General features: G+C 39.9%; 2 protein-coding genes across 6 annotated transcripts; one reads left to right on the top strand and one right to left on the bottom strand.

Annotated features, from left to right (window-relative positions):
- The first annotated feature begins 3,371 nt into the window (after window positions 1–3,371).
- Window positions 3,372–10,242, top strand: yif1b (Yip1 interacting factor homolog B (S. cerevisiae)). Of its 5 annotated transcripts, XM_071525314.1 has the most exons (9): window positions 3,372–3,523; window positions 5,238–5,318; window positions 5,537–5,553; window positions 5,966–6,085; window positions 6,328–6,432; window positions 6,898–7,034; window positions 7,115–7,270; window positions 7,663–7,756; window positions 8,323–10,242. In XM_071525314.1, exons 1-9 carry the CDS (start codon window positions 3,478–3,480, stop codon window positions 8,476–8,478), a joined length of 912 nt encoding a protein of 303 aa, XP_071381415.1. In that variant the 5' UTR covers window positions 3,372–3,477; the 3' UTR covers window positions 8,479–10,242. The 5 variants fall into 5 exon arrangements, with proteins under 5 accessions (XP_071381415.1, XP_071381412.1, XP_071381414.1 ...); XM_071525311.1 differs by lacking the exon at window positions 5,537–5,553 and having other exon boundaries at window positions 3,372–3,514; window positions 5,238–5,340; window positions 5,956–6,085; XM_071525313.1 differs by lacking the exon at window positions 5,537–5,553 and having other exon boundaries at window positions 5,238–5,333; window positions 5,979–6,085.
- Window positions 10,243–10,266: 24 nt separating this feature from the next.
- On the bottom strand, window positions 10,267–22,239 carry LOC139649024 (probable E3 ubiquitin-protein ligase HERC6). Its single transcript, XM_071525308.1, has 23 exons — window positions 21,995–22,239; window positions 21,145–21,301; window positions 20,679–20,755; window positions 19,533–19,760; window positions 19,033–19,124; window positions 18,639–18,766; window positions 18,247–18,401; window positions 17,847–17,902; window positions 17,653–17,744; window positions 17,472–17,531; window positions 17,143–17,239; window positions 16,704–16,884; window positions 16,141–16,292; window positions 15,680–15,799; window positions 15,342–15,440; window positions 14,692–14,871; window positions 14,197–14,337; window positions 13,397–13,563; window positions 13,026–13,092; window positions 12,857–12,927; window positions 12,340–12,523; window positions 12,067–12,169; window positions 10,267–11,589 (listed from the first exon to the last, which is right to left on the bottom strand). The coding sequence occupies exons 1-23, from the start codon at window positions 22,209–22,211 to the stop codon at window positions 11,369–11,371; spliced, it is 3,045 nt and encodes a 1,014-aa protein (XP_071381409.1). The 5' UTR covers window positions 22,212–22,239; the 3' UTR covers window positions 10,267–11,368.
- Window positions 22,240–22,920: the final 681 nt, after the last annotated feature.

Raw genomic sequence — 22,920 nt, 5'->3', positions numbered from 1 at the left:
TTCTGCGACAAAGTATGACCAAAGAGCCACGCCAAAGAGCCACGCCACTTTGTGCGAAAACTTTACGTGCAATCTCTAAGAAAAGTCATAGCACTTGATTCCCGTTCAAGGCGCACGTTTTGATGTATTTTGAGGGGTCTTGCGGCTACGCCGCGAGACTAGTTACGCGCCGAAGTTTTGCAAGGAAGAATAATAATAAGTATGAGCAATAATATGAGTGTGCTCCTTTGCATTGCAAAGCAGGCACACTAATTATTCTCAATATCACAGTATTGTCATTTCAGATCACAACCCACTCCAGATGGACGTTAGCGTTCAAGACTTTGAAGCTCCCCAACATACTTGGCACCTAGACCCCCCTGCTACTTTAATTCAGCAAATTTAAAAGACTCCTCAAGGATCGAGTCGACTTCTTAGAGGTTAACAACACCCTAGATATTTCTCAGTGTACTCTTTGGGATTGTCTAAAAGCATGCCTCAGGGCCCAAATCATTTCTTGCACCTTGCCTTTGAAAATAAACACTGCACCAAAAGACCTTCTAAACTATTGGAGGTTATTTCTGATACTGAAAACAGATATGTCCTCTCTCCAAGCCCAGACGTCTACAAAGAAAGACTCTTCATTCAGACACAACAAAACCTCTCCAATGCTGAATCAGAGAAAATGCTTTTTCAATCAGGAGAGACTAAGCTTACGAATTTGAAAAGCGGTACTGAATCAAAATATTGATCAAAACTGGCGCAGACTCTTTTTGAAGCTGATTATGGGGAGAAGAACCCCATGAATGAGCCAAAAATAATGAATCAGTGTATGGTGAAATCCTCTGCAGTGGGAAGACTCTTTTCCAAGTCACAATTTTGGTGCTGCTGAAGAAAGATAATGGTGACTCCTATTGACCTATAATTCTCCTCACCTGTCAGTGTAAGATACTGACAAATGCCCTTTTGTGCAGCCTAGAAACTATTATACCATCAATTATTAATCCAGATCAAACTGGAGTTATACCAGAGTGAGTTATTTTGTAATATCCGCAAACTCTTCAATATTTTATTTTCTCCCCACTTAACCCTCGACCCTGAAGTGATTGCCTCCTCAGATACTGAAAAGGATTTTGGTAGGGTTGAGTGGGACTAGGTTTACATGTTTGCGATTTTGACTTTCCACCACCGGATTAGAATATTGTATAGCTTCAATGCGAACCAATGGAATTATCTCCTGTTATTTTACTCTCCATAGAGGGGTCAGGTAGGGTTGTTGTTCTCATTTGACATTGCAATCGAACCCCTGGCCATTGCCTGCAAGTTTAGTAAGAAGAGGACAGACAACACACAAAGTTTCATTAGATGCAGACGACTTGCTTTTATACATAGCAGACCCATCTCACTTTATACCTCAACTCCTTGGTGAAGATTTTGGTAAGCTATCGGGCTACAAATTAAATTTCACTAAAAGCGTCAGCTAAAGTATCAAAGCTTGCGTATTGAATTACCACATTTTCTGAAAGGGAAGGCACACCTTGGTTCACACTGGAACTTCACTGCAGCTTTCCCATATACCTGTTCTCACTGTTCACTGCTGCTGTTCCTCTGAGCACCAATGTTCAGATTGCAAACCCAGTGGTGCAGAATTTGTATATCGTCCCAGTTCAGAAAGCATTCAATTTTAAGCACATGAGCAGTTTTTTACCCTCTAATTTCTAACCATCTCTTTTTACCTTGCCCGAAGGATACTATATTTGTATACTGGCATAGAAGTGGGCTGGTCTTTTGCAGTGATCTGTTGAATGATGAAACATTCATGTTGTTTGAACCGGTCTGCCTTTTCCAGCTACCTTCAGGCTTGCAGTTTTGCCTCTAGAAATTCCCATCATCTCCTAACCCTGACACAAAGACACAGCATACATTACTCTCAATTTAATCTTCACAATAAAGGCCTAATTTCAATAATATATGACACAATTTAAAACACTGACCAAACATGGCCCAACATGAAGTCAGCCATCAATGAGTAGAAACCTTGAAGGAACTATGGGACTCCAGTATTTCATGCATTCATACTGTACTTCTTTCTGTGTATGACATGGATTATTAATTCAGTTCAAAGTATTTCATTGTGTACATTATTCAAATGACAGGATGGCTAAAATATATACAGCTGTTAAAAGTGCTATGTGTAGCATTTTGTGTTTCTCAAAATTAATTCCACATTTCCTTGCTACCTGTTGCACAGAGGATGTTGCTACTTGAGCCTAGTGTTGCTCTGTGTGTATGTGTTTAGAGGAGCATGAAGAAGGATAAAAGCAGATAACAGCCCTTGATAACAGTGAATATGCTTTCCAACAAGATTAGCTAGCCTGATGTTGAAACTATGCAGTTAGAATAGTGGCACTGGAATAAAGCTGTGTATAAAAATGGTTCAATTTTTGTGCCGTAAAGCAATCCAGCAGGTTTTATTAGGAGCTGGCCAGCTCTCCTACTGGAAATCTCTTAATATTCAACTTCTTTATCTTCTTACCAAAACTACAGCATGCATTCAAATTGCACACAGGTCCAGCCCCATGCCAAACTAAACCCACTACAGTATGGAGCCAATTTTCCACATGTTGATACTATAGCAATCAATATGATCTAAAAAAAAAACCTTACAAATCTGCAATAAATCAGTGGTACATCCAACAGAGCTCTACCATTCCCAATACATCTGTCAATGTGTAAAGAATCTTTGCTTCACTGCAAAGTCAGTTATGAGATCAATCACACTGTTTATATCAAAAACTATACAGCACCTTCAGGCCTTCACAAATCAATTATAGAGAGTAAAATATTCAAGAGTAGGCTTTATAGTACTGTATACAGTCACTGTAAGTTCTTGCTTGATGCATGTTGAATAAACATGAAAATAAATTACAAATTAATTACTTGCTATTGGCACCAAAGGTTGTGAGACTGAATCTAGGGTGGTGCTGAACAAACATGACACAATCTCAGTACCTGTACCGGTAAATACCTGATTGTGATATTCCAATTTCTCTCATGGGACCCCTCTCGCCCCGCACTCTCCTAGTTTAGCAAAAGTGTTCTTCATCCCATCATCCAGTAGAGGTAGCGCTTCACCGACGGAGCATTTATTGTGCAGGAAATGTTACAAGAGACGAAGATGATGATAACTCCTCGACTCCCCAACAAATATGTTTAATTTAAAATGTTTACTATCAGATGCCCTGATCATCACGCATGCCTCCTGAACAAATGAAGTCGGGTTGGGAGTGACCAGGGAGGTTCTAGTGACCATTTTGAAATAGAATTTAACAAGAAAACAATCACGAACACCGGAAACACAAGCGTTTACTTCCGCGTTCGTTTTATGAATGATTCCATCTTCCCTGTGTAGCTTGCCAGTGCCAACTAAAGCTGCATCTAAAATTGGACCTAACTTAACTGGAAAGTTTATTTACAACCATCACCAAGTTATTCAGAATGGATTACACGGCAGCTCAAAGTGGGTTCAGACAGCGTAAGTTACGTACGTGATATTACTGATCGAATCAATCTTCAAGATTACGGGCTGCATTTGCACATTTTGTTCTGTCTTTCACGTTAACGTTACCCGACATCCAACGTAAACGTAGCTGAATGGTAGCTCGTTTTGGGGGCTTGGTTGACAGCTCACTATTTACATTGTAGATACAGTAACGTAAAAATGAATGAGTCCGCCAGCGTATAATGTGAATGGCACTTTAAAGTAGATCAGAAATGGTAAACTGGTTGGATAGCTTGGTAGCCAGCTAATAATGGACGCCGGTTAACTAGCTAGCTTACCTAATCAAGCTAAGCTAACGGCTGTTAAAGGATCCCCTCACACTGCTCCTGGCCCGGATGGGGACCTTACTTTTAATTTGGGTCCCCTAGGTTGCTTGGCTTTGTAGGTACTATAAAGCCAAGGATGGCTTGGGACCTTCTTTATGTTTATGTGCAGATATGTTGGTTCAGCGGTGATATATGTAGGTTAGTTGCTTTGCTACGTTGACGTAAGTTAACGCTGTTGTCTTACAGCTTCTTGTAAGTTCCCAGATTTTAGGCGTCGGCTTTGTGTCATTGCCCGTTTCATTGAAATCTAATATTGGCTTGCAGTCAGTGGTGCTTAGGACCTAATGCGTCAAAGGCGTGAAAGTGGTTCGCCAAGCAAATAACCACTTTTCCACAGTAAAATCTAAGACCAGTTGGGGTGTACCAGAGCCCAAATGTGTTCATAATGACAACACTAGGCTCTAGGTTAATTTGAAGCTAAAGCTTTGCTGACGTATTCATCTCAGGTCGTAAAGATGCAAATGTATGCATACGTAAACCAAGGCCATGCGAATTGGAAATAACATATGTTTAGTGACAGATCTATCATACTTGTCTTGAGATTAGGGTGAAAGAGGAACAAAGTCCAGATTGATCCTGGCTGTGTTTTTTTGGGGGGGGATTATGCAATAGTGCTCTTGTGATAAGTATGTGATAATGTGATCATCACCCTTCCCTCAGGGAATAGAAAATCTCTCATGCACACAGCACTCACAGTGGGAGGACACAGAATACACACACAGATTGTTGATCGTCATACAATAAACATCCAAAGCATTTGGTATTAAATGGCTGCATAGCCTAGAGTTTGGCTTTTGCTGGTAGTTTGATGCCTCCGCTGGCCTTAGGTTAAAGTCACGTTGGGAGTACATATTCACTTAATAGCACCTTTAGTAAGAGTTTATGAATTCTTTGTTACCAATGTTGGCCACATTGGAGACTTGTAGTCATCACCATTCACTGTCATTTTGAAAGCCTAGTCTAGACTAGGGGTTCCTAGTGGTGACAGGGCCATTCTGTTGTATGGTAGTCAGTAATGGGCATCTGCATTATCAATTGTGAGAGCATGTGACAGCAGATCCACAGGGCAGCCAATGTTAGAGGTTGACTGCTCTTGAACGCGTATGGGGATATACATGTTAAAGTGTTACAACAAAGTGAAATATCACTTAAACAATTGTCCTGATTGCTCAAATGTTCATGCATGCTGGTTTTCTGCTTTTCCTTTAATCATGGCTGCCTGACATTGGCTTGCTTTACTAACTCCGCCTCCTCTATGCATCGCAAATCACCTAAAATCTTTCAAGGGGTGGTTTGAGATGGCATAGGCCTACACCTTTGTTTGACATATCTATTGTTCTCTCCATTCGTCTTTTTCCTCTATCATCCAGAGCCTAAAATGCGACTAAGGAATAGTTCAGCGGACGGTCCGGATGCCAGCCAGCTGTTTGAGGATACGAGTGGAGCTGAGCCTGGATCACAGACAGGCTACAGGTGGGAACCCAGGCAGGCGGGCAGGCTAGACTGAATATTAAAAGGTTGAGTCACATTTTGCAGAAGTAAACGACTCTCCGGATTGACATGGGACCAGCACTTTAGAACAGCAGTTCATTGGACATGTTTTAATGTGAACTTTCAATTCCACTGTGGTGATATTGGAATAAAAACAGTTTGGCTGATCGCAGCTAAAATAATTCTGGTCCCACAGTTGTGGAACTTCTCCATTTCTTTACCAAGGAGACGGATGTGTTGTCAGAGATTTGACTTGTAGTCAGACCGCCAGGCAGCCAGAAATCCTGAATCTGTTGGACCCCAGTTTGTCAAGCAAGCTAATGCCGTGCCTTCTAAATTGAAATTTTGACTCTTCCTGTTGGGGAAAAAAGATAGTAGCTATCTTAGTTTAGTTTCCATGTGTTTTGTTATTGTTTGCATTAATTTATCTTTCCAGTGTCCCATGTCATCTATTCACAACAAATTTGACTGTATGTTGATTTTAGTTTAGCTAGTAGGTAGGCTAGTCCTTTTCTTTCAATGGATAAACTTTCATTTCTCAATTGAGCCTAACTAAAATTTGATTGCTTCCTCTTTTATCTTGTGCGATGTTGGCAGGAACCAGCAGGCAGCACCTCAAGCGGGCAACTTTGCTGGCCAGGCCCTCCTGTCAGACCCCATGTCCAACCTGGCCATGGCATATGGAAGCTCCCTGGCGTCCCAGGGAAGGGAAATGGTGGACAAGAACGTAAGACTGACTCACACAACTATCTGTTGAATGAATCCCTCAGAAGAATGGCAGTGGGGTGTTTTCACTTGCACCGATTTGCATCCCCTGTTGTATTAAACTGAACGCTTACCAGAAGGGATGCAAAAGGGCCTTCACAAAATGGCCTCAAAAGGATGGTGTGAAAGATAATATACTGTGTACCACACAATAGTCCAAGAATAATGAGTGTATGTGCATGTCTGTGTTCTTTCTTGTTTCAGTTGGACAGATTCATCCCAATTTCTAAGCTGAAGTACTACTTCGCTGTGGACACGGTGTACGTGGGAAAGAAGCTGGGTCTTCTAGTTTTCCCTTACATGCACGAGGTAAGCCTGCTTAGGCCTGCTAAATCTAAATCTTTTTGTAGACCTGCAAGTTTTTTCCCATATGCTCCAGGCTGAGACAGTGAGGCCTATTTTTAGCTCTGCCTGAAGCTTTGCAAGTCTAAATTTCTTTTTAGGCCTGCTAGTTTTCCTTGGAGCTATGTAAACCTGCTTCTTTTCTGTGAAACAACATGTACAAAGTAATCTTGCCTAAGAACATATATATATATATGCCCTGCCGCTCTGAAGTATTTTTAGCCTGACAAGAGGTTCTTCTTGCCTTGGGACCCAGACTTTGAGATATGTCATTGCTCTTTTAATGTGAAGAAGTCATCCAGGAATCCATTTTGAGCTGCATCCCATAATTAAATAAATCAGGCCACTACTCATTTAATACTATTTGTCTGAGGACCAAAGTTTAGGATTCCGACCAAGCATGGTTAAAGTGTGTGATTGTGTGTGTTGTAGAACTGGGAGGTGAGCTACCAGCAGGACACTCCTGTGGCGCCACGCTTCGATGTGAATGCTCCTGATCTCTACATTCCAGCCATGGGCTTCATCACATACATACTGGTGGCTGGACTGGCCCTGGGCACACAGAACAGGTACGCACACACACATACACACACACACACACACATATAGAGATAGAGAGAGAGACAACAACATGTCGCGCTCCCCTCAGGTTTACTCCGGAGCTGCTGGGAGTGCAGGCCAGCTCAGCGTTCGTGTGGCTGGTCATGGAGGTGCTGGCCGTCCTCCTGTCTCTGTACCTCGTCACCGTCAACACCGACCTCACCACCATCGACCTGCTGGCCTTCTCTGGCTACAAATATGTTGGGTATGTATCTGTCTGCTCCGCCGCCCCTCACCCACCCGGTTTTTTTATTAAGATGGACCTCAACAAACATAGATTTACTGGCTTTCCTGTAATATGAATATGCAAGGTACACGATACACACTCTACAATTTATTTTGTTCATTGTGTCCTAATTTAGTTCTTCATTCCTTTAATATTCCTTGTATTTTTATTCTAAGAAGAAGCAAATAATGACTAGTTTTCCTTTGCACCGCACCAAAGACAAAGTTGTTGTTTTTTGTTTTTTTTTCTCCTCCAGTACAGCAACACAAAGGCTGTCTGGAGATCTGGGTGACTGTCAGTGTTGTGTACAGCAGGATATCATAACTTGACTGTGTGTGTGTGTGTGTGTCTCTCTCTCTCTCTTTCTCCAGGATGATCGTGGGGCTGGTAGCAGGCCTGTTGTTTGGGCGGCCAGGATACTACCTGTCTCTACTGTGGTGCTGTGCTGCCATCTTTGTCTTTATGGTGAGTAGCAGCATGTACTGTTCTGAAACTTAGAAAACTAATTAGAGTTGAAGTTAATGAACTAAATTTGTACAGCACTTTTCAAAAGCAATGTTGCAAAGCAGTGTACAATAAACGAAACGGGCAAGGTCATTAAAACAGACCAAGCAGGAAAAGACAATCAATAAAAACAAATTATAGTTAGAATCAGCCCCACCATGAAAATATTAACAAAGCAGGCAAATAAAAGTGAGTTTTTAAAAGTGATTTAACAAGAATTGCTGATTGGGCTAAACTGATCTCCTCAGGCAGCTTGTTCCCAAGGCAGGTCCAATCGCTTTTTGATTTTCTTTTCAGTCTAGACTTCAACACTTTTCTAGACAACTATTACCTTATTTAATCTAGGAAAACTTGTTTGAACATTGTGAAATCTGACATTTAGCTGTACTATTGAAAATGTGTTACATGTGACTGGTTAATTACAGAACAGATGGGTCTCAAACAGCGCTGTGTGTGTGTGTGTGTGTGTGTGTGTGTGTGTGTGTGTGTGTGTGTGTGTGCGTGTGCGTGTGCTTGCCTTCCCCCAGATACGTACTCTGCGTCTGAAGCTGCTCTCTGAGGCAGCGGCAGAGGGGCGGCTGGTGAGAGGAGCCAGAAACCAGCTGAGGATGTACCTCACCATGTCTATAGCAGCAGCACAGCCCATCTTCATGTACTGGCTTACCTACCACCTCATCAGATAAGACCTGGAACACACACACACACACACGCACGCATGCACGCATAGAAGTGCAAAAGCTGAACTTGGACAAAACACAAGCCGTGGCTGTCTGAATGCCATCTCCTCCCCGAAAAACACTCTCAAACACACACACACACACATCAAAGAAGCTGGACTTAGATGAAACACACAAAGGCCATGATTGTCTGGATAACATCCCTTCACCCCCAAACACACCGACTGATGCAGAGACACACCCTCGCAAGACTCAATCCAACCATCCATGGAGAAAGAACACACAATTGAGAGAAGATTTGAGGCGTTGCTGCCTTTTCTCTCACAGCACAGCCCAGCCCAGCGTCATTAGTAATGCCTTTTCTATGTCTTTTTTATGTAATGGCTTAGAAGATTTGTAGCATCAGCTGCAAGTGGCTTTAAGTTGTTTTTGTATACTGTGTAATTATTTGTTAATTATGTTTTTTTTTTAGGGGGTATTTATGTACGTATGTTCGTGTATTGCGAAAGTATTGTTATGGAGAGTCTGACATCTCATAAGCGATTTTCTGAGCCTACAGGAGGAAAGCACACTAACCTAATTGGTCACATAAGCCGTCCAGGTCACTTAAAGAAAGAACTCTTAATTTTTAGGGTAAACCCAGGTTTAGCGGAAGTTAACACAAGATCAGCACTCACTTCATGGTCATCATGATTTCTTGCATCTACTTTGATGTTGGCGTAGAAATAGTTCTACTGGAAAGTAACTCTGGTCCCGACACGTGTTTCATGGTTGTAGTACGCATCTGTTCTTGTCGTCATTGTGTAGATCTTATTCAGTTTATAAATCTTCATTCATTCATCGGACACAACAGTTATCATACTGGTCTATAGGTATGGGTGTAATGTTGCCCACGTTTTTAACTGTTTAAAAAAATCTTTTGTATGTGCTTTGTTACATGTATTAGCTTTGCTGCCTGAAACTCTTGAATAGAGAGATCAACTGTGTAAGCCACAATGACATACTAAGTTATATAGACCTTATGGTGACACGTTGAGTTAATTTTGATGTCATTTTAAGACTGAGTAATTTATTTTCTGCTTTTCATATTGAAGGTCAGATGGAATAAAGGGAAGAGAGGTGATGGTCTGTGTTCTGTGAAGCTTGTTTGTAGCCTCCTTGAGAAGAGATACTTGAAATATTGAAATGACTGAAATGTTTTGTCTCGTTCGTCAGTTATGTGTTTACGAATCATCTAATGTCACTATGAAGCAAACTGTCTATTTATGCTCCTTTGGCCAATGTTATCTCTTACTCTAACCAAAGTAGGGTTCATTTCAACTCTACTTAAATTACTTCAGGAAATATTCTTTTCAAAATTCAGGTTCTTTGTATCTTCTTCATAATGCATATACAGAAACTTCTAAGCACGAGAAGTGATACAGATTTTGATTTTTTGGCAAAGTTAAGTTTTAATGATGAATGTTAAGTTTCAGTTAACTGAGGTGCCAATACAGAAACTTTTCCCCCACTTTGTGAGTGCTTGATGAAGAAAATATCACATGCATAGAAACTGTCATTTTACAGCATCTCTTTAAGTAAGGCATGCCAATTCTCGATCACCAGTAATTTAATTGCAGATTCTATTGATGACTAAAGGTGAACTGATCCCAGCCCTGATTCTCAAAGCAGGCTAAAGGCTTACAACGCATCAACTCAGGCCATGGAAATGATATGTGATGACACTGATCTTGTTGTTCTGTTTACAGACTGGCCAATAAACTCAGACTTATGGAGACAGTTTGGTGTGAGTTTTTTTTTTATTATGTGCACTATTTTTTTTCCAGACATGACAGAAGCACAACTGAATTTGACAAACAGACAGAAAGATGTCAACAGGGGAAAAAAAGGAAAATCTCTAAAAACATGTTCCAAGTCACACACACTGAAAAATCAGACTTGACTTTTAACTTGACTTGTAACTCTTGAGTGACACAAATTGTAGAATATGCTGTATACTTTTATACTCCATTAACATATATCAGTTATTGAAGGTTAAAGCTTGCATAACATGAACAGAATAAGCATTTAATGCTGAGTTTGCCAAAGTATCAAGTGCAAAAGAGTGAGATTATAGTAGCAGTATAACCCTGGTAGACCTGCAGAGGTGTAACAATGATGAAGTATACTAAAGAGGAGAGGTGGATATAATGTGGTCTAACCAGTGTTTACCTTGTATTTATTAGTATCAGTGGAGAAAGAAGCTTTGATTTGAGTGCAGGCAGTGGCACAAAAACGTCTTAATCTAGATCCTCTTATGATAAATGTCATCATTCTGCACATTGACCCTATATGTATTGGCAACCCACCAAACTAAATGAATATGATGAAACGCTGAATCTAACCCTTTGTTATAGTTATGTCAAACAATGTCATTATGCATGTTATGAAAACTGCACTACTGCATAAACATAAGGTATCCAATGTTGTGTAAAGCATCATATGGAATAAGATTTCAACATCGAACATGAACAAGTGTCATCAAACATGTAACATTTTTAAAATAAATACAGGGTTACCATGATGACGCTACATTCTACTACGGTCTAGATTCTCAAACTATGGCTCAGGACTACTTATGATGGGTCCACACATGACAAGAGCAACAGTAAGTCTACATTGATATTAGTATGGATCCCAAGTTGAGACTAAATTTACTCAATGACAATATAGTAGTATCTAAATTTATATAAAAAAGCATAATATTCGGCAGATTTTGGAGGTAAAATACCCCAAAAGTAACAAAGAAATCAAAGTTGGACTAATTTTAAGAAGATAATCAGTAATAGATTATGTTTTGAGGAACCCTTAAGTAACCCTCCTCAGCTAACCTGCCTGTTCCTAAGCCTGTTGTGCATTATTCCTTCCAGAAGCCTCTGTTGTGATTAATAGCCTCTACAAGCCTGTTCTGCAGCGTCCTCTTGGCTGGGTATCTCTTGTAGATGGGCAGTAGAAGCAGATTATGACAGGTGAGGGATGCTGGGAAATGGAGTTCAGTGGAGTCGGGGAGGACAGCGACTCTCATCTGGATCGTGTCCATGCCTAGGATGGGCACTCGGTCACAACCTGTGAGGAACACTGGTGACAAGCGATAGGAAGACATCATGTTAAATGGGAATATCTTAAATATTAAAGCAAAGCTTTTAGGTTATCAAGAAAAAAAAATGTTCTTCTCAGCTCTTGTTTCTTTAACATTTTAGCACTTCATACATTTTTATTTTATTATTTCATCATTAATAGTCACTATATACTATTAAATATTTTTCCTGTTTCCTGGTACACCTATTATTTGCAGACTATTCCTCTTGTTATTATATTCTTACTCTTATCATGTACTGTGTCCATGGTTGGATGTTAAAAGAGGTAATTTTGTGTGTTGCAGTTATTAATTACAACAGTCTGAAAAACACCTTGATGCTAGAGTGAAATTGTTCAACCAAACTGAAATATCACTTTTGGGAGGAAGTGGGAGACACCAGTGCTTCACCTCCTCACCCATCCCACGGTTCATCTTGATTAACCCCATTTTAATGATAATTGTGTACCATTACTTACAGAGGAAAGCTTTCTGCTGATCTGCTGTCAGTTCGCCAAACACCTCCCAGAAGGTAACAATGTTCGGATGGTTGGCGTGATATTCTCCTTCATACACTGTGTTCTAGGTCGAATCACAGAAGAAAAAAATCAAAAAGAGTGACATTTAAGTCTTATTTGGCATAAGATATTATGCATGTTGATGTCCTGTTCATGAATATCCCTGTCTACATGAGTAAACACAATATTCCGAATATGTGAAATGATTACATTCCTGATTCTCATCAAGCAAACCTTCTTAAACACGTCCCAGTCGTAGTTTTCTTGGCCCACCATCACTCCTCGCAGCTCCTCTGGCTGGAAGAACTCCACCACATCGATGTCACACACCTTGAAGAAGCCTCTCCTGAACTCCTCGAACACTTTCTCCACTGACGTGTTGAAGCCGTAGTTGACAAAGGCGTTGACAAAATCTTTCCTATTGAGAGAGAGAGAGAGATTCAGAATTATAAAACTAGTTTCAGCCAAGTAATGCATAGATGGATCCAGATCTCACACTTTCTCTGTCCTGATAGGTGAGAGAGCTCGGAGTCACACTCTTTATATTCATGTTCTAAATGTTCATTATATAATTATTAGGATTTTGGGAGGATATTTCTGTGTTTGTCAATAGTACACATTGGTGACAGACAAGTAAGATGGGAGGGAGAAAAACAGAGAGAGACAGAAAGAGAGAGAGAATGTAATACATGTAACAAAGGTTGAGTACACAGACTGAGCCACCTTATTATATAATTCTTTAAAAACGCACTTGTTTGAACTTGTGACAACTTTTCCTTTTTCTTTTGGATCAAGTTCCACTTCTCTGCCATTCCAGGTGACCTGTAATCGACAATGATGTGATTTAAAAGACTGGGTAGTGTACAAAATTAACCAGTAACTGTGCATAACCGTGATAACTGACAGGTCAGTGAACATACCGTGAAATTCAGGTCCATGTTCTCAACATCATCAGAAGTGTAGTCCTCCAAGACATACCGCAAACTCCTGAAAGCATTGGAAAAGGATTTAGATTATGTTTCAACATAACTGTGACCTGCACATGGCACCTACAAAGTGTTGCCTATTCAAAACAAAGTCATAAGATTTTCAGTTATGCAGAAACATCAATAATATAGCAAAATGAATTATTCCCTTAATTTTCTCAATCAAATTATACACTATGTATACAGGAAAATCATATTTTTAATTGTTGTGGTACAGACCATGTAATTTCTGATAGCCATGTAAAGATATGTGCAAAAGCAGATTCAAAAACAGATCTTTGGTGCCTATATAAATCCATCCTTACTCTCCCACTACAGGTTCAAACTCCTTCATGTCGTCCAGCGAGGGCTTGGCGCCCACCAGCTTCTTGAAGAGAACCAATGGGAAGGGCAGGTGGACAATGTTGTGGTTGTAGAGAGCCATGCCACACAGCACCCCGAACAGAAAGTAATCCCTCTCCCTGACTCTGGGCTGTTGGTTTGATGATAGAACATGATGATTAAGATTTAGTAACATGCGGTATCTCTCTGAAAATTTGCTTTTACTTGAAGAATTTTGCCCCAATTGGCTTGAGGAAGGGAGCAAAAGTGTAAAATGGCCGCAGAGGGGCTCTATGATATGGAGCAAAATCAAAGAGTTGTGCATTCACAAATGTAATCACAATACATTTCAGTATTTTACATGTTATTCCAAATCCTCACACAGTTACAGTAATCTGGATTATTGCACATTCACCACTCTTTTCCATAGCCAGAAACAAGAGAAAAGAGTTTCTACCACCCACTAATATGCAATGTCAAATCTGCACAACTCCAGTGAAAACAAATCATAAAAGATAGAAAATGTTATTACTATGGCAGTATCAGGGATGTTTTTTTAAGTATAAAGAGGCATTTTTCTTCTTCAAATGTGATAACACTATTATAATATACAGCTGCACATGGGTTTAACACTGGATAAGAGTATTGTTTCTCTGGTTTCTTGCTTGGAGAGAGATTTGTTTATGTCTACAAACACTGTCTGGATTGCCTTCAGCCAAAGTAATAGTACATGCAAATTCTTAAACTGAATATTTTCCCCTTTAATTGCAACCCCTGGTCTTACCCTGACAGGGAACCAGGCGAGGGTCTGGCTCTCATTGTACATGAACATCTCAGACTCAGGAGCCATCAGCTCATCAAACACATGGAGGAAGAAGTCCCTTCTGTTGACATTAGTCACCTTCATGTCCTCCACAAACTGCACCTGGGGAAGATGGATGCGGCAAGTTGGACTAGTGGTCAGAGAGACCACCTGTCCTGCTGAAGTGTCCTTGAGCAAGACACTGAATTCCTACCAGCTCTAACAGTGAATGTCCATCCAGTAAATATATTTTCTAAGTTTCCTGGTGGCTTGTTTGCATATCATCAGTGTCCTGCAGTTATCTCTAGTTTTACCTTTTATTTTTACTGTAATGGATATTTGGAATCATCCCTTCATCCCCTTCATCTCAGGAATCAAGCTAGACAAGTAAAAAATACATCCTAAAATGCAAAAAAGCTAGTTTCCAAATTTAGCTACAAAACATTAAGGCGTCCAAAGTTTGAATGACATATTTACCAGCAGTTCCTTCTGGAAGGCGCAGTGGTCGGCTGCAGCTAGCTGTCTGAAGGTGTCCTCGACGAGGTGTGGCCGTCTGAGCTTCAGCTGGAAGACCGGGGCGGGGGGGTAGTCAGGGGGATCGACCAGCGATTCAGCAGGCCACATCAAAGCTAAGTCATGAAGAAAATGGTGCGTTTTCTGTAAATTACAAACAATGGCCCTTATTTATCAAAGAAACACAGAGAGCAATTTTAACAGCATTATACAATGAAATCAACAGTATGCATGTAATAAAATGTTAATGGGGAATATATCATCTATCAAGCATGTATCAAACATTCCTACTTCAAGTTCAAGTATACATACTGTAGTCTTTGCAGCAGATAAATTCTAATCCAGCATTTCAGCATTTTAATATTTACCTTAATACCAATGAAGAGCTACTATAAATAAACAGTAAATAACTAAATAAAAAGCAATAACTACTTATTTAAAATATTCACATTTTTGAGATATTCATTCAAGTTCATGTTCATCAAGATATATTTTGGAAGATGGTAAATCACTGGTATATCATAACTGTACAGTAGGCTATACTATATACTGTATGTACTATGAAAGTAGACTTTTCAGTAAAATTTATGAATTTATTTTTGTTTAATATATACCTTTGATATGTATGCATGGATGTTAAAGACTGCCATCTTGCAACGCAGATTGAACAGAAACGGGTAGCGGCAGAAGATGGCAGGCGTTTCGTGCGTATCCTTCAAGAAAACATCGATTCATCATTTATAACAATATACATCATTTACCTGGAAATCATTTCAGCACTGAGCAGCAACACGGCTCACTAGAGATTCACTTCTTATTCCTAAGTCTAAGACAGTTAAATCATTTTTTAGAGAGACATGTTTATAAATATTGATTGGACAGTCATAGACCACAGGTATTTTTGAATTCTTAAAGTGAGTGGAATTTCATTGAAAATAAAAAAACCTCTAACCTCCAATTTTGAGAATTCACGCCACAGAGTGACATCCACTAGTGGCTGCACATTACCAATGATCTCGTCCACATAAAAGGTATTCAGCGGGACCTGCTGGGACTTTCCAGTTTTGTTTGCCTGTGGAAAAAAAACACAGATGAAATTACATAAAATATATTAAATAAAAACATGATTTCATTCACTAATTTACATGAAGAATTATATATTTTTGTTGCTTAATTAAAATGAATTTTGACATATTTTCAAATATCATCTAGACAGAAGATGTTAGACCAATGCTGGAGAAAATATACTAAGCCCAAACACACCCACTATTGGTCCAGATTCAAAATATGTTGTGGGCCAAATTCTGCGTTTATGAGCCAAAGGATGAGTCCCAGAATGAGTAATATGATTTCTCAATTGATCCCAGACTGAAAGAGTATCTATCTATCTATCTATCTGTCTGTCTGTCTGACCTTGTAGAGCAGCTTGAGGACTTCCAGCATGTATCTGACCCCAGGGTTGTGAGTTTCCAAAAGGCCGTTTCTGAGCATGAAGGACAGCGCATTTTTGAACACCATGATGTGCTTGATCATGATGGAGGGCGCCAGGGAAGACCACCAGCCTCCTGCCGGAACAATACAACACACACATATACAGTACATCCACACTGCAAGACTAATTTATCACTGTTGACAGGTGAAAATCTCACATCTCCAAAACTCACAAGTTATTAGTTAGTTTTCATAAGTTATTAAAAGCAGAGTTTGGTGACGGTGCATTTTAGACATAATAAAATTGGTTTTGATAGCTTCCATGAAAATTATTTAGCACATCATGTTCCATGTAAGCTTTTAATTCAGGTAAAAAATGTAAAACTCCAAATCGCAGCATTATATCGGTGATTTTGCATGACCATACTCCATATTCATTTTCTCTGCAGAAGATACTGTGGTATTGAAAACAGCACTAACCCTAACCAAGGACTCTTACACATTCTTCCCCAAACCTCTGAAATGAAAACTTTAGAGTTGTTTACTTAATGTTGCCAGGCTCTTCTCATTCATCTGCATTATAGTGACCGCCAAGGGCAACACTGCTCTCATGACATGGTAGTCCTCTTGGAGAAGGGGGCACGACAGCAGAATCATGTAGATCTCTGGTGATTTCAGGAAAGTTCTTGAACTGATAAGATTTTCCAATAAGAAGACCATGTTTGCCTACATGGAAAAGAGAGTAATGAGATAACACAACAATATTTAAAATGCATGCATTTATTGCCTTGTAATTATGCAAATTAGTGTTTCTTATACAAGAGGTCAGAACCCAAAATAGGATGTGAGCCTGTTTCTGACGGGTCGTCACATGACAGGAGGATTAGTTTGTTTTAATCATTTACTCAATTCATGTCCTGCACAAAAAAAGGTTGAGGACCAATAATGTGCATGATATGTGAAAATTTAAAGGACGTTCTTAACTGATTGCTTTATCCATGGTATTTTCAGTAACTGGTCGAAAGCTTGGACAGCAGCCTCAATGTCCACAGTTAAGGCACCTGAGTCTGATGGAGGCCCGCTGATAAGACGAGAACCAAGGCACAGCATGAGGAAAACAGTAAAAATACCCATGTGGGAAAACAACACCAGTCACCATCCAAATACTAAGACATTTTGGCAGGGGCTGATAAGTTTGTCTATTCTACCAGATAATAAGTTATCAACAGTTGTGTCAGGTGCATGAAAGTTACTTTACTGAATTTAAAGATATTATTGATTTTGTCCCTAAAACTTCACAAACAACAACTTACCTGGCTTTTGTGAAGCTAGCAACAAGGCTTGAACCTGTCAAAAACATCCAGAATATTTCTCTGTTGGAGAAAGAGGGATATACAGTATATACATTAAAAAGCACCATAAATACTACAGCAATATACAACTGATATTTCACTAGTGCAACTAGATAAGAAAAATGCAATTATAAAAGTGAACCTCTTCGCCTCTTCGCTGCCTTGTTCCATTGCCAGATATGTCTGCAGCTTGGTCTCATCTAGCCTCCCAATTGGCTCCTCTCTCTCCAAACTCTGAACAGCCAAAAAAACAAAAAAACCCACTACTTAACATACAGCCATCTTGATTCATATGGCAAAATGGTCTTTCAAACTGGAATAACTTTAATACACTACCTCTGTAGGCGAAGTGTAGCTGAAGTTTGTATTCCACCCAGCTGCTATTTTCATGTCTGCTCCGTCAAACAAATTAAAACAAATGAAAACAAATTCAGAAACGTCATTTTAATCTGCTAGTATTACACCAACATATCATAAACCAAGGTGTGACAGACTTTCTCTAGCATTTCTGAGTCTCAAGCACTGTCTAAGAATAAAACACAGTCATTAACTCATCAACTCTATTTATAAACTTTATTAACAGCCCATAGACTGTTAATAAAGTTGCCATAGCAACCCATGGAATGCATCTCCCTGGATAATTATAGATTTTAGAGAGCATGTGAACAAAATCAAAGACGTTTTCACACCATCCGCCTCATTATACTCAACAAAACACGACACTGCCCGTACATACCTTTTGGTACGGCTGCTGCACTGTCAGTGGCCCATGGAAATTGTACCAGAGTGGGGGTCAGACTGCCTGCTGAACCTCCAGTCCCAACTTGACCTTTGACCCCATTGCCAAAAGCCCACAGCTGGCCCGAGGAGCCCAATACCAGGGTGTGACGGCTGAAAGACCAAAACCAACAGTGAATAAGAAACTGGATGAGATGTAAACAGTATCCCAGATAGTTTTGGTACATCATAAGTACTGTATTTAGGTTTCTCTAACTGGAATAAGAGCTTATCCAGATTATTGTAAACATCATGTAATGATTACTTTCTGTCAACAAAAAATGGCAAACTTGAGTATCTTGAATTATAATGGAATTACGGTGCGCACGTAAGCACATTCCTAGTTATCACCTGCCACATGCAATCTGTGAGGCAAGTCCCTCTAGGCCCTGGACCAGTCTGGGTCCCAGTTCTTCAGCAATGGAGCCGTGGCCCAGCTGTCCTTGGCTTCCCTCTCCAAAAGTGAATACCTTGCCATCCTAGAAACCGCACCAGCACATAACACAAGGAGCTAAGAAGCAGTGCCATACACTGGAGAGTTTTTTTTACCTTTTTCGGATACGCACTTAAAGAAAAAAGCGAAGGAGGCTCCAAATATTCTGTTTCACAAAAGCAATGTAATCATAAAAATTCTGAAAAATGTTAATGCTATTAATTCAGAAATATAAATCTCATCGCATTCTATGAATCAAACCAAAATCATCTTGCAGCCAAGGTTGGGAACCAGTGTGAAGGGAAGGAATACCTTTGTTAAGACAGCAGAGTGCGCCTCTCCACAGCTTATGAAGGAGACTCCCAGTGGTCTGAGGGCAGGTACTATACAGATGTTGAACCTGCCTGTTAAAGACAACAACACATGTGCTTAGACATGGAGACGGAAAGCATGCTTATTTCAAATGATGGCATCTAGGGTAACAATATTGTGCGTTTCAATCAATCACTTAATAAAGTTATAAGCAACCCTAATGCCATTTGGGTTCTTTTTAGCACCAATATAAACTCATCTTTAAGCAGGTATAAAAATTTGATTCACTATTTAGACAGGCATAAGATCTGACCTGCACCACAAAGAGGCAAAAATTGACACCCATACTTTTTGCATTATGCCCCTCAGCTTCATGAACTCAAATCATATAGAAGAGAAATTGCCCCACTGTTAATTTCAAACGCCGATTAATGATTTTGTTCTGCAACCACCAGTAATTTATGCCTGTGCGCATCCATCCCTAGATAATATCTTCGCACCCTTCTCATCCACCCTGTTGAGCCCCAGCTGGCCAGCTTTATTGGCCCCACAGCAGTACACCAGGCCTGGGAGTGTGAGGACCAGGGTGTGGGCCCCTCCGGCTGAAATCTGGGTCACTGCTATCCCAGTCAGAGAGAGCACCATGGCCGGCGTGGGTTGCAGGGACACCTCCTTCCCCAGACCCAGCTGCCCATGACTGTTCATACCCCAGGAGAAGACACTTCCTCCTGGAAAGTTGAACAAAAAGAAAAATCCTTTTAACAATAACAAGCACAGAGTTTAACTATTACAGTCCCACAGCACATTTGCGGTAATGAGGTGTAATACGTCTTTCTGGGTATGAGAAGAAGACTGTAGTTTGATAGAGGCAGGGTTCCCACACCTTCACTAATGAAATTCCAAAACTTTTCCATGATTTGTCCATGACCTCTTTTCGAATTTCCATGACCAAATTTTAATGAATTTTACTTTTTTACTGAATTGAAAGTAACCATCAACTGCACTAGCTTTAAGCATTAGTTTGTTTTTCACTTTAAAATTAAAGATTATATTATTATTATATTACTTTAACTCTTTCATAAAAAAAAACAGTCAGCAACCAACAATATTTTCTTCCAACAGGGAGGTCCAGACTGTTTTGGAGCCAGCCACTGCTTTTTGTGACATTTGACAGTATTCAAGACAAAAAATAAACCATTAACTTTACAACAAATACAATTTAATGACTTTTCCAAAACATTTCTACCCTTTATATTTTTTCAGAACTTCTCCAAACCTGGAAAATACTACTTAAAAGACTTTTCCAGGTTTTCCAGGAGTGTGGAAACCCTGTGGAGGGAACCTGTGGTGGAAGTATTAAGTTTCTATAGTTTCTATTTTGTTCTGGTGGGATATAAATCTTGAGTTAATGGCATGTTGTGTCTGTGGCTCATTGAGGCTACAGGTTTGTTAAAAACAGTTTATGTCTATATTACACCTATAGCAAATGGCTATAGGTGTAATATATATATTGGCACAGTGACTTATAAAATAAAAACAAATCACTAAACATCAGACATCATAATATATTAAAAGCCATGTATCTAGGGCTGGCAGTGTCATTTAAACACACGAAGATGATGTCATCAGTGTGATTAGTTTCTTACCTTTAGTCAAGGCCATGGAATGGGTGTTTCCACAAGCAACTTGAATCACTGGTATTGGCAGAGGTATGTCCACCACACTGTATGTTAATGGGAAAATCATAAGTTATTCATAAGGCATGTTTTAGATAACTTCTTAAAACACAGGTGTCTTTATTTTATCTAAGGTATTTATTGAGTTGGTTTTATCCATTCTGATAGTCCTCTTATGATGCTTTTATGATCCTTTGTTGGTAGATAATTAATGCTTTGGTGTCATTTCTGATTTAAAAGCATTTATACGTGTGTAAGAATTTTATACACTAGCCAGACAGTAATGCTATGTTTGCCATTAGCCAACATTTAAATTCTGACTAGTGAGGATAATTTAACCTGGACTGAAAAAAATGTTAGTTAAATTTCCATGCCTGTTTCTAGGTTATCTTAACGCCACACTGTATTAGGTTATATAGACTTCTAGAGAGCTTGCCTTGGTCTTTGCCATTTGGACGGTGTGTCGAGGCAAAACCCCAGCTGTCCGTCCCTCCCGGTCCCCCAGGAGAAGACCTGTCCGGTGGCACACACAGCCAGATTGTGGTCCTGACCGCAGGCCACCGCCACCACTCTGCCCAGACCCTCCACACGGCCTGACAGAATAACACACAGACAGAGAGAGAGAGAGAGAGAGAGAGAGAGAGAGAGAGAGAGAGAGAGAGAGAGAGAGAGAGAGAGAGAGAGAGACACACACACACACACACATTTGGGTTGTCAGTTATGAGGACCTCTTATTTGCATACATTCACTAAATAAAACCCTAACACAAAAAACAGTTATCATCCCAATGAGATCCAAGTGACAAGAAATCTGCTGGTTTTCTTTAGGCTACTTATAGTAAGCAGTCTCAAACTACTCTTAAACTAATCTTAAATTAGATAAAGACAGGGTATTTTAAGGGGAGGGGGTATAACTAAACGCTTCTCAGAAACTGATTCTTGTTTTTATTGTTGGTTGTTTGCTCTGGGGAGCAGCTGTTGCTCCAACTTTCGTTGCCTGAACTTCAACGGAGGAAACGAAAGTGAAACTTGAGTTTCCTTAAGCTAACCTAGCTACAGCAACGTCACTTCACAGTTCTACTCAAAGAAAGCACATGCAACATCCTATCAACTAATTTATGTAAAATATAGGCCAGTCTCTAGCTTACAATATCAACAAATACCATTAATTGGTCTTGACAAACACAATTACTTACGAAAAAGAACCACGGTAAGCCCCTATAGGGCTATAAAGTCAGTGACTTTTCATCAGCTGCGCAGACTTTTCCAAACTCTTTCATAACCCACCTGGTGCCTTTGCATCTTTCCCTGTCTTTCGGCCGAGCTGTCCAAAAGAGTTGCGTCCACAAGACAAAATGCTTCCCCCCCTGGTGAGGAACAAAGTGTGTTGCTCCCCACAGCAGATGTCGGTTACAACCTCGGGGACAGTCCACGACACGGGAGAGAGGACTCTTTGTGGACCAAACTGTCCACTGGAGCTGTCTCCCCAACAGTATAGCTGCATGTCTCACTCCTGGACTGACGGATTCACTCTGACCTGACAGGCGATCAGCAATCGCACTTCCTCAAATAAGGTTGCCTTCAAGCACTGTCGGAAATATCACCATCATGATAAGCGCTCACATATTCTGCAACTACAGCCTGATTAAAAAAATGAAACAGCAGCCACCAAAACATTACATGACATTACATTATGTCATTTAGCAGACGCAGCACTATTACTACTACTTTTGTTACAGGATCCACTTTGTTATTTACTTTGCAAAGCATTTGAATTTGCAGCAAGTATAATGTAGCCTACGGCATTTGAAATCGCAAGTAGGAGCTTACAAGGAGATATTGAAGGCAGCATCAGGAGAAAAAGTGTCAATTGTCACCCTGGTGGCCATATGGAATGAAGTAAACTACAATAAAGTGAAAAGACTACAGCACAGTTCTTAATAGATAACGTAATACTTTTAAAATACTGCTACAAGGAGCTCCTTGTAGCAGCTATCGGCTCCTTGCAGAATAATTCATGATACAATGAGAAATTCTAGCACGTTCTTTATTTTATGGGAACACCATTAAAAGTTGTAATTTCCCGGTATCCCTTTACAAAGAAATGAAATATTCCAGTGTGTTAAACTTTGTAATTGAATCAATCGAGATTATAAATTTAATTTATACAAATAAAAACGGCCACTTTCATGCAATAGTTTTTATGGGCAATA

The sequence above is a fragment of the Centroberyx affinis genome, unplaced genomic scaffold (genome assembly GCF_046629955.1).
Source record: "Centroberyx affinis isolate AG114_WGS23_722 - 3 ecotype Tasmania unplaced genomic scaffold, CSIRO-AGI_Caff_v1 ptg001288l_1, whole genome shotgun sequence".
In the NCBI taxonomy this organism is placed as follows: domain Eukaryota; kingdom Metazoa; phylum Chordata; class Actinopteri; order Beryciformes; family Berycidae; genus Centroberyx; species Centroberyx affinis.
Note: the sequence above shows the minus strand (reverse complement) of the source record. Positions and strands in the feature narration are given on the sequence as shown.

Bases quoted from the DNA above. Each gene is read 5' to 3' on its own strand.
- yif1b (XM_071525309.1), top strand. From the start codon at position 3,478: ATGGATTACACGGCAGCTCAAAGTGGGTTCAGACAGCGTAAGTTAC. The intron at 3,524-5,237 runs GTACGTGATATT...TCTATCATCCAG, and splicing joins GTTCAGACAGCGTAAGTTAC to AGCCTAAAATGCGACTAAGG. The intron at 6,433-6,897 runs GTAAGCCTGCTT...TGTGTGTTGTAG, and splicing joins TTTTCCCTTACATGCACGAG to AACTGGGAGGTGAGCTACCA.
- LOC139649024 (XM_071525308.1), bottom strand. From the start codon at position 22,211: ATGCAGCTATACTGTTGGGGAGACAGCTCCAGTGGACAGTTTGGTCCA. The intron at 21,302-21,994 runs GTGGGTTATGAA...TTATTCTGTCAG, and splicing joins GAAAGATGCAAAGGCACCAG to GCCGTGTGGAGGGTCTGGGC. The intron at 15,441-15,679 runs GTTAGAGGTTTT...GTTTTCTTGAAG, and splicing joins GTGAATTCTCAAAATTGGAG to GATACGCACGAAACGCCTGC.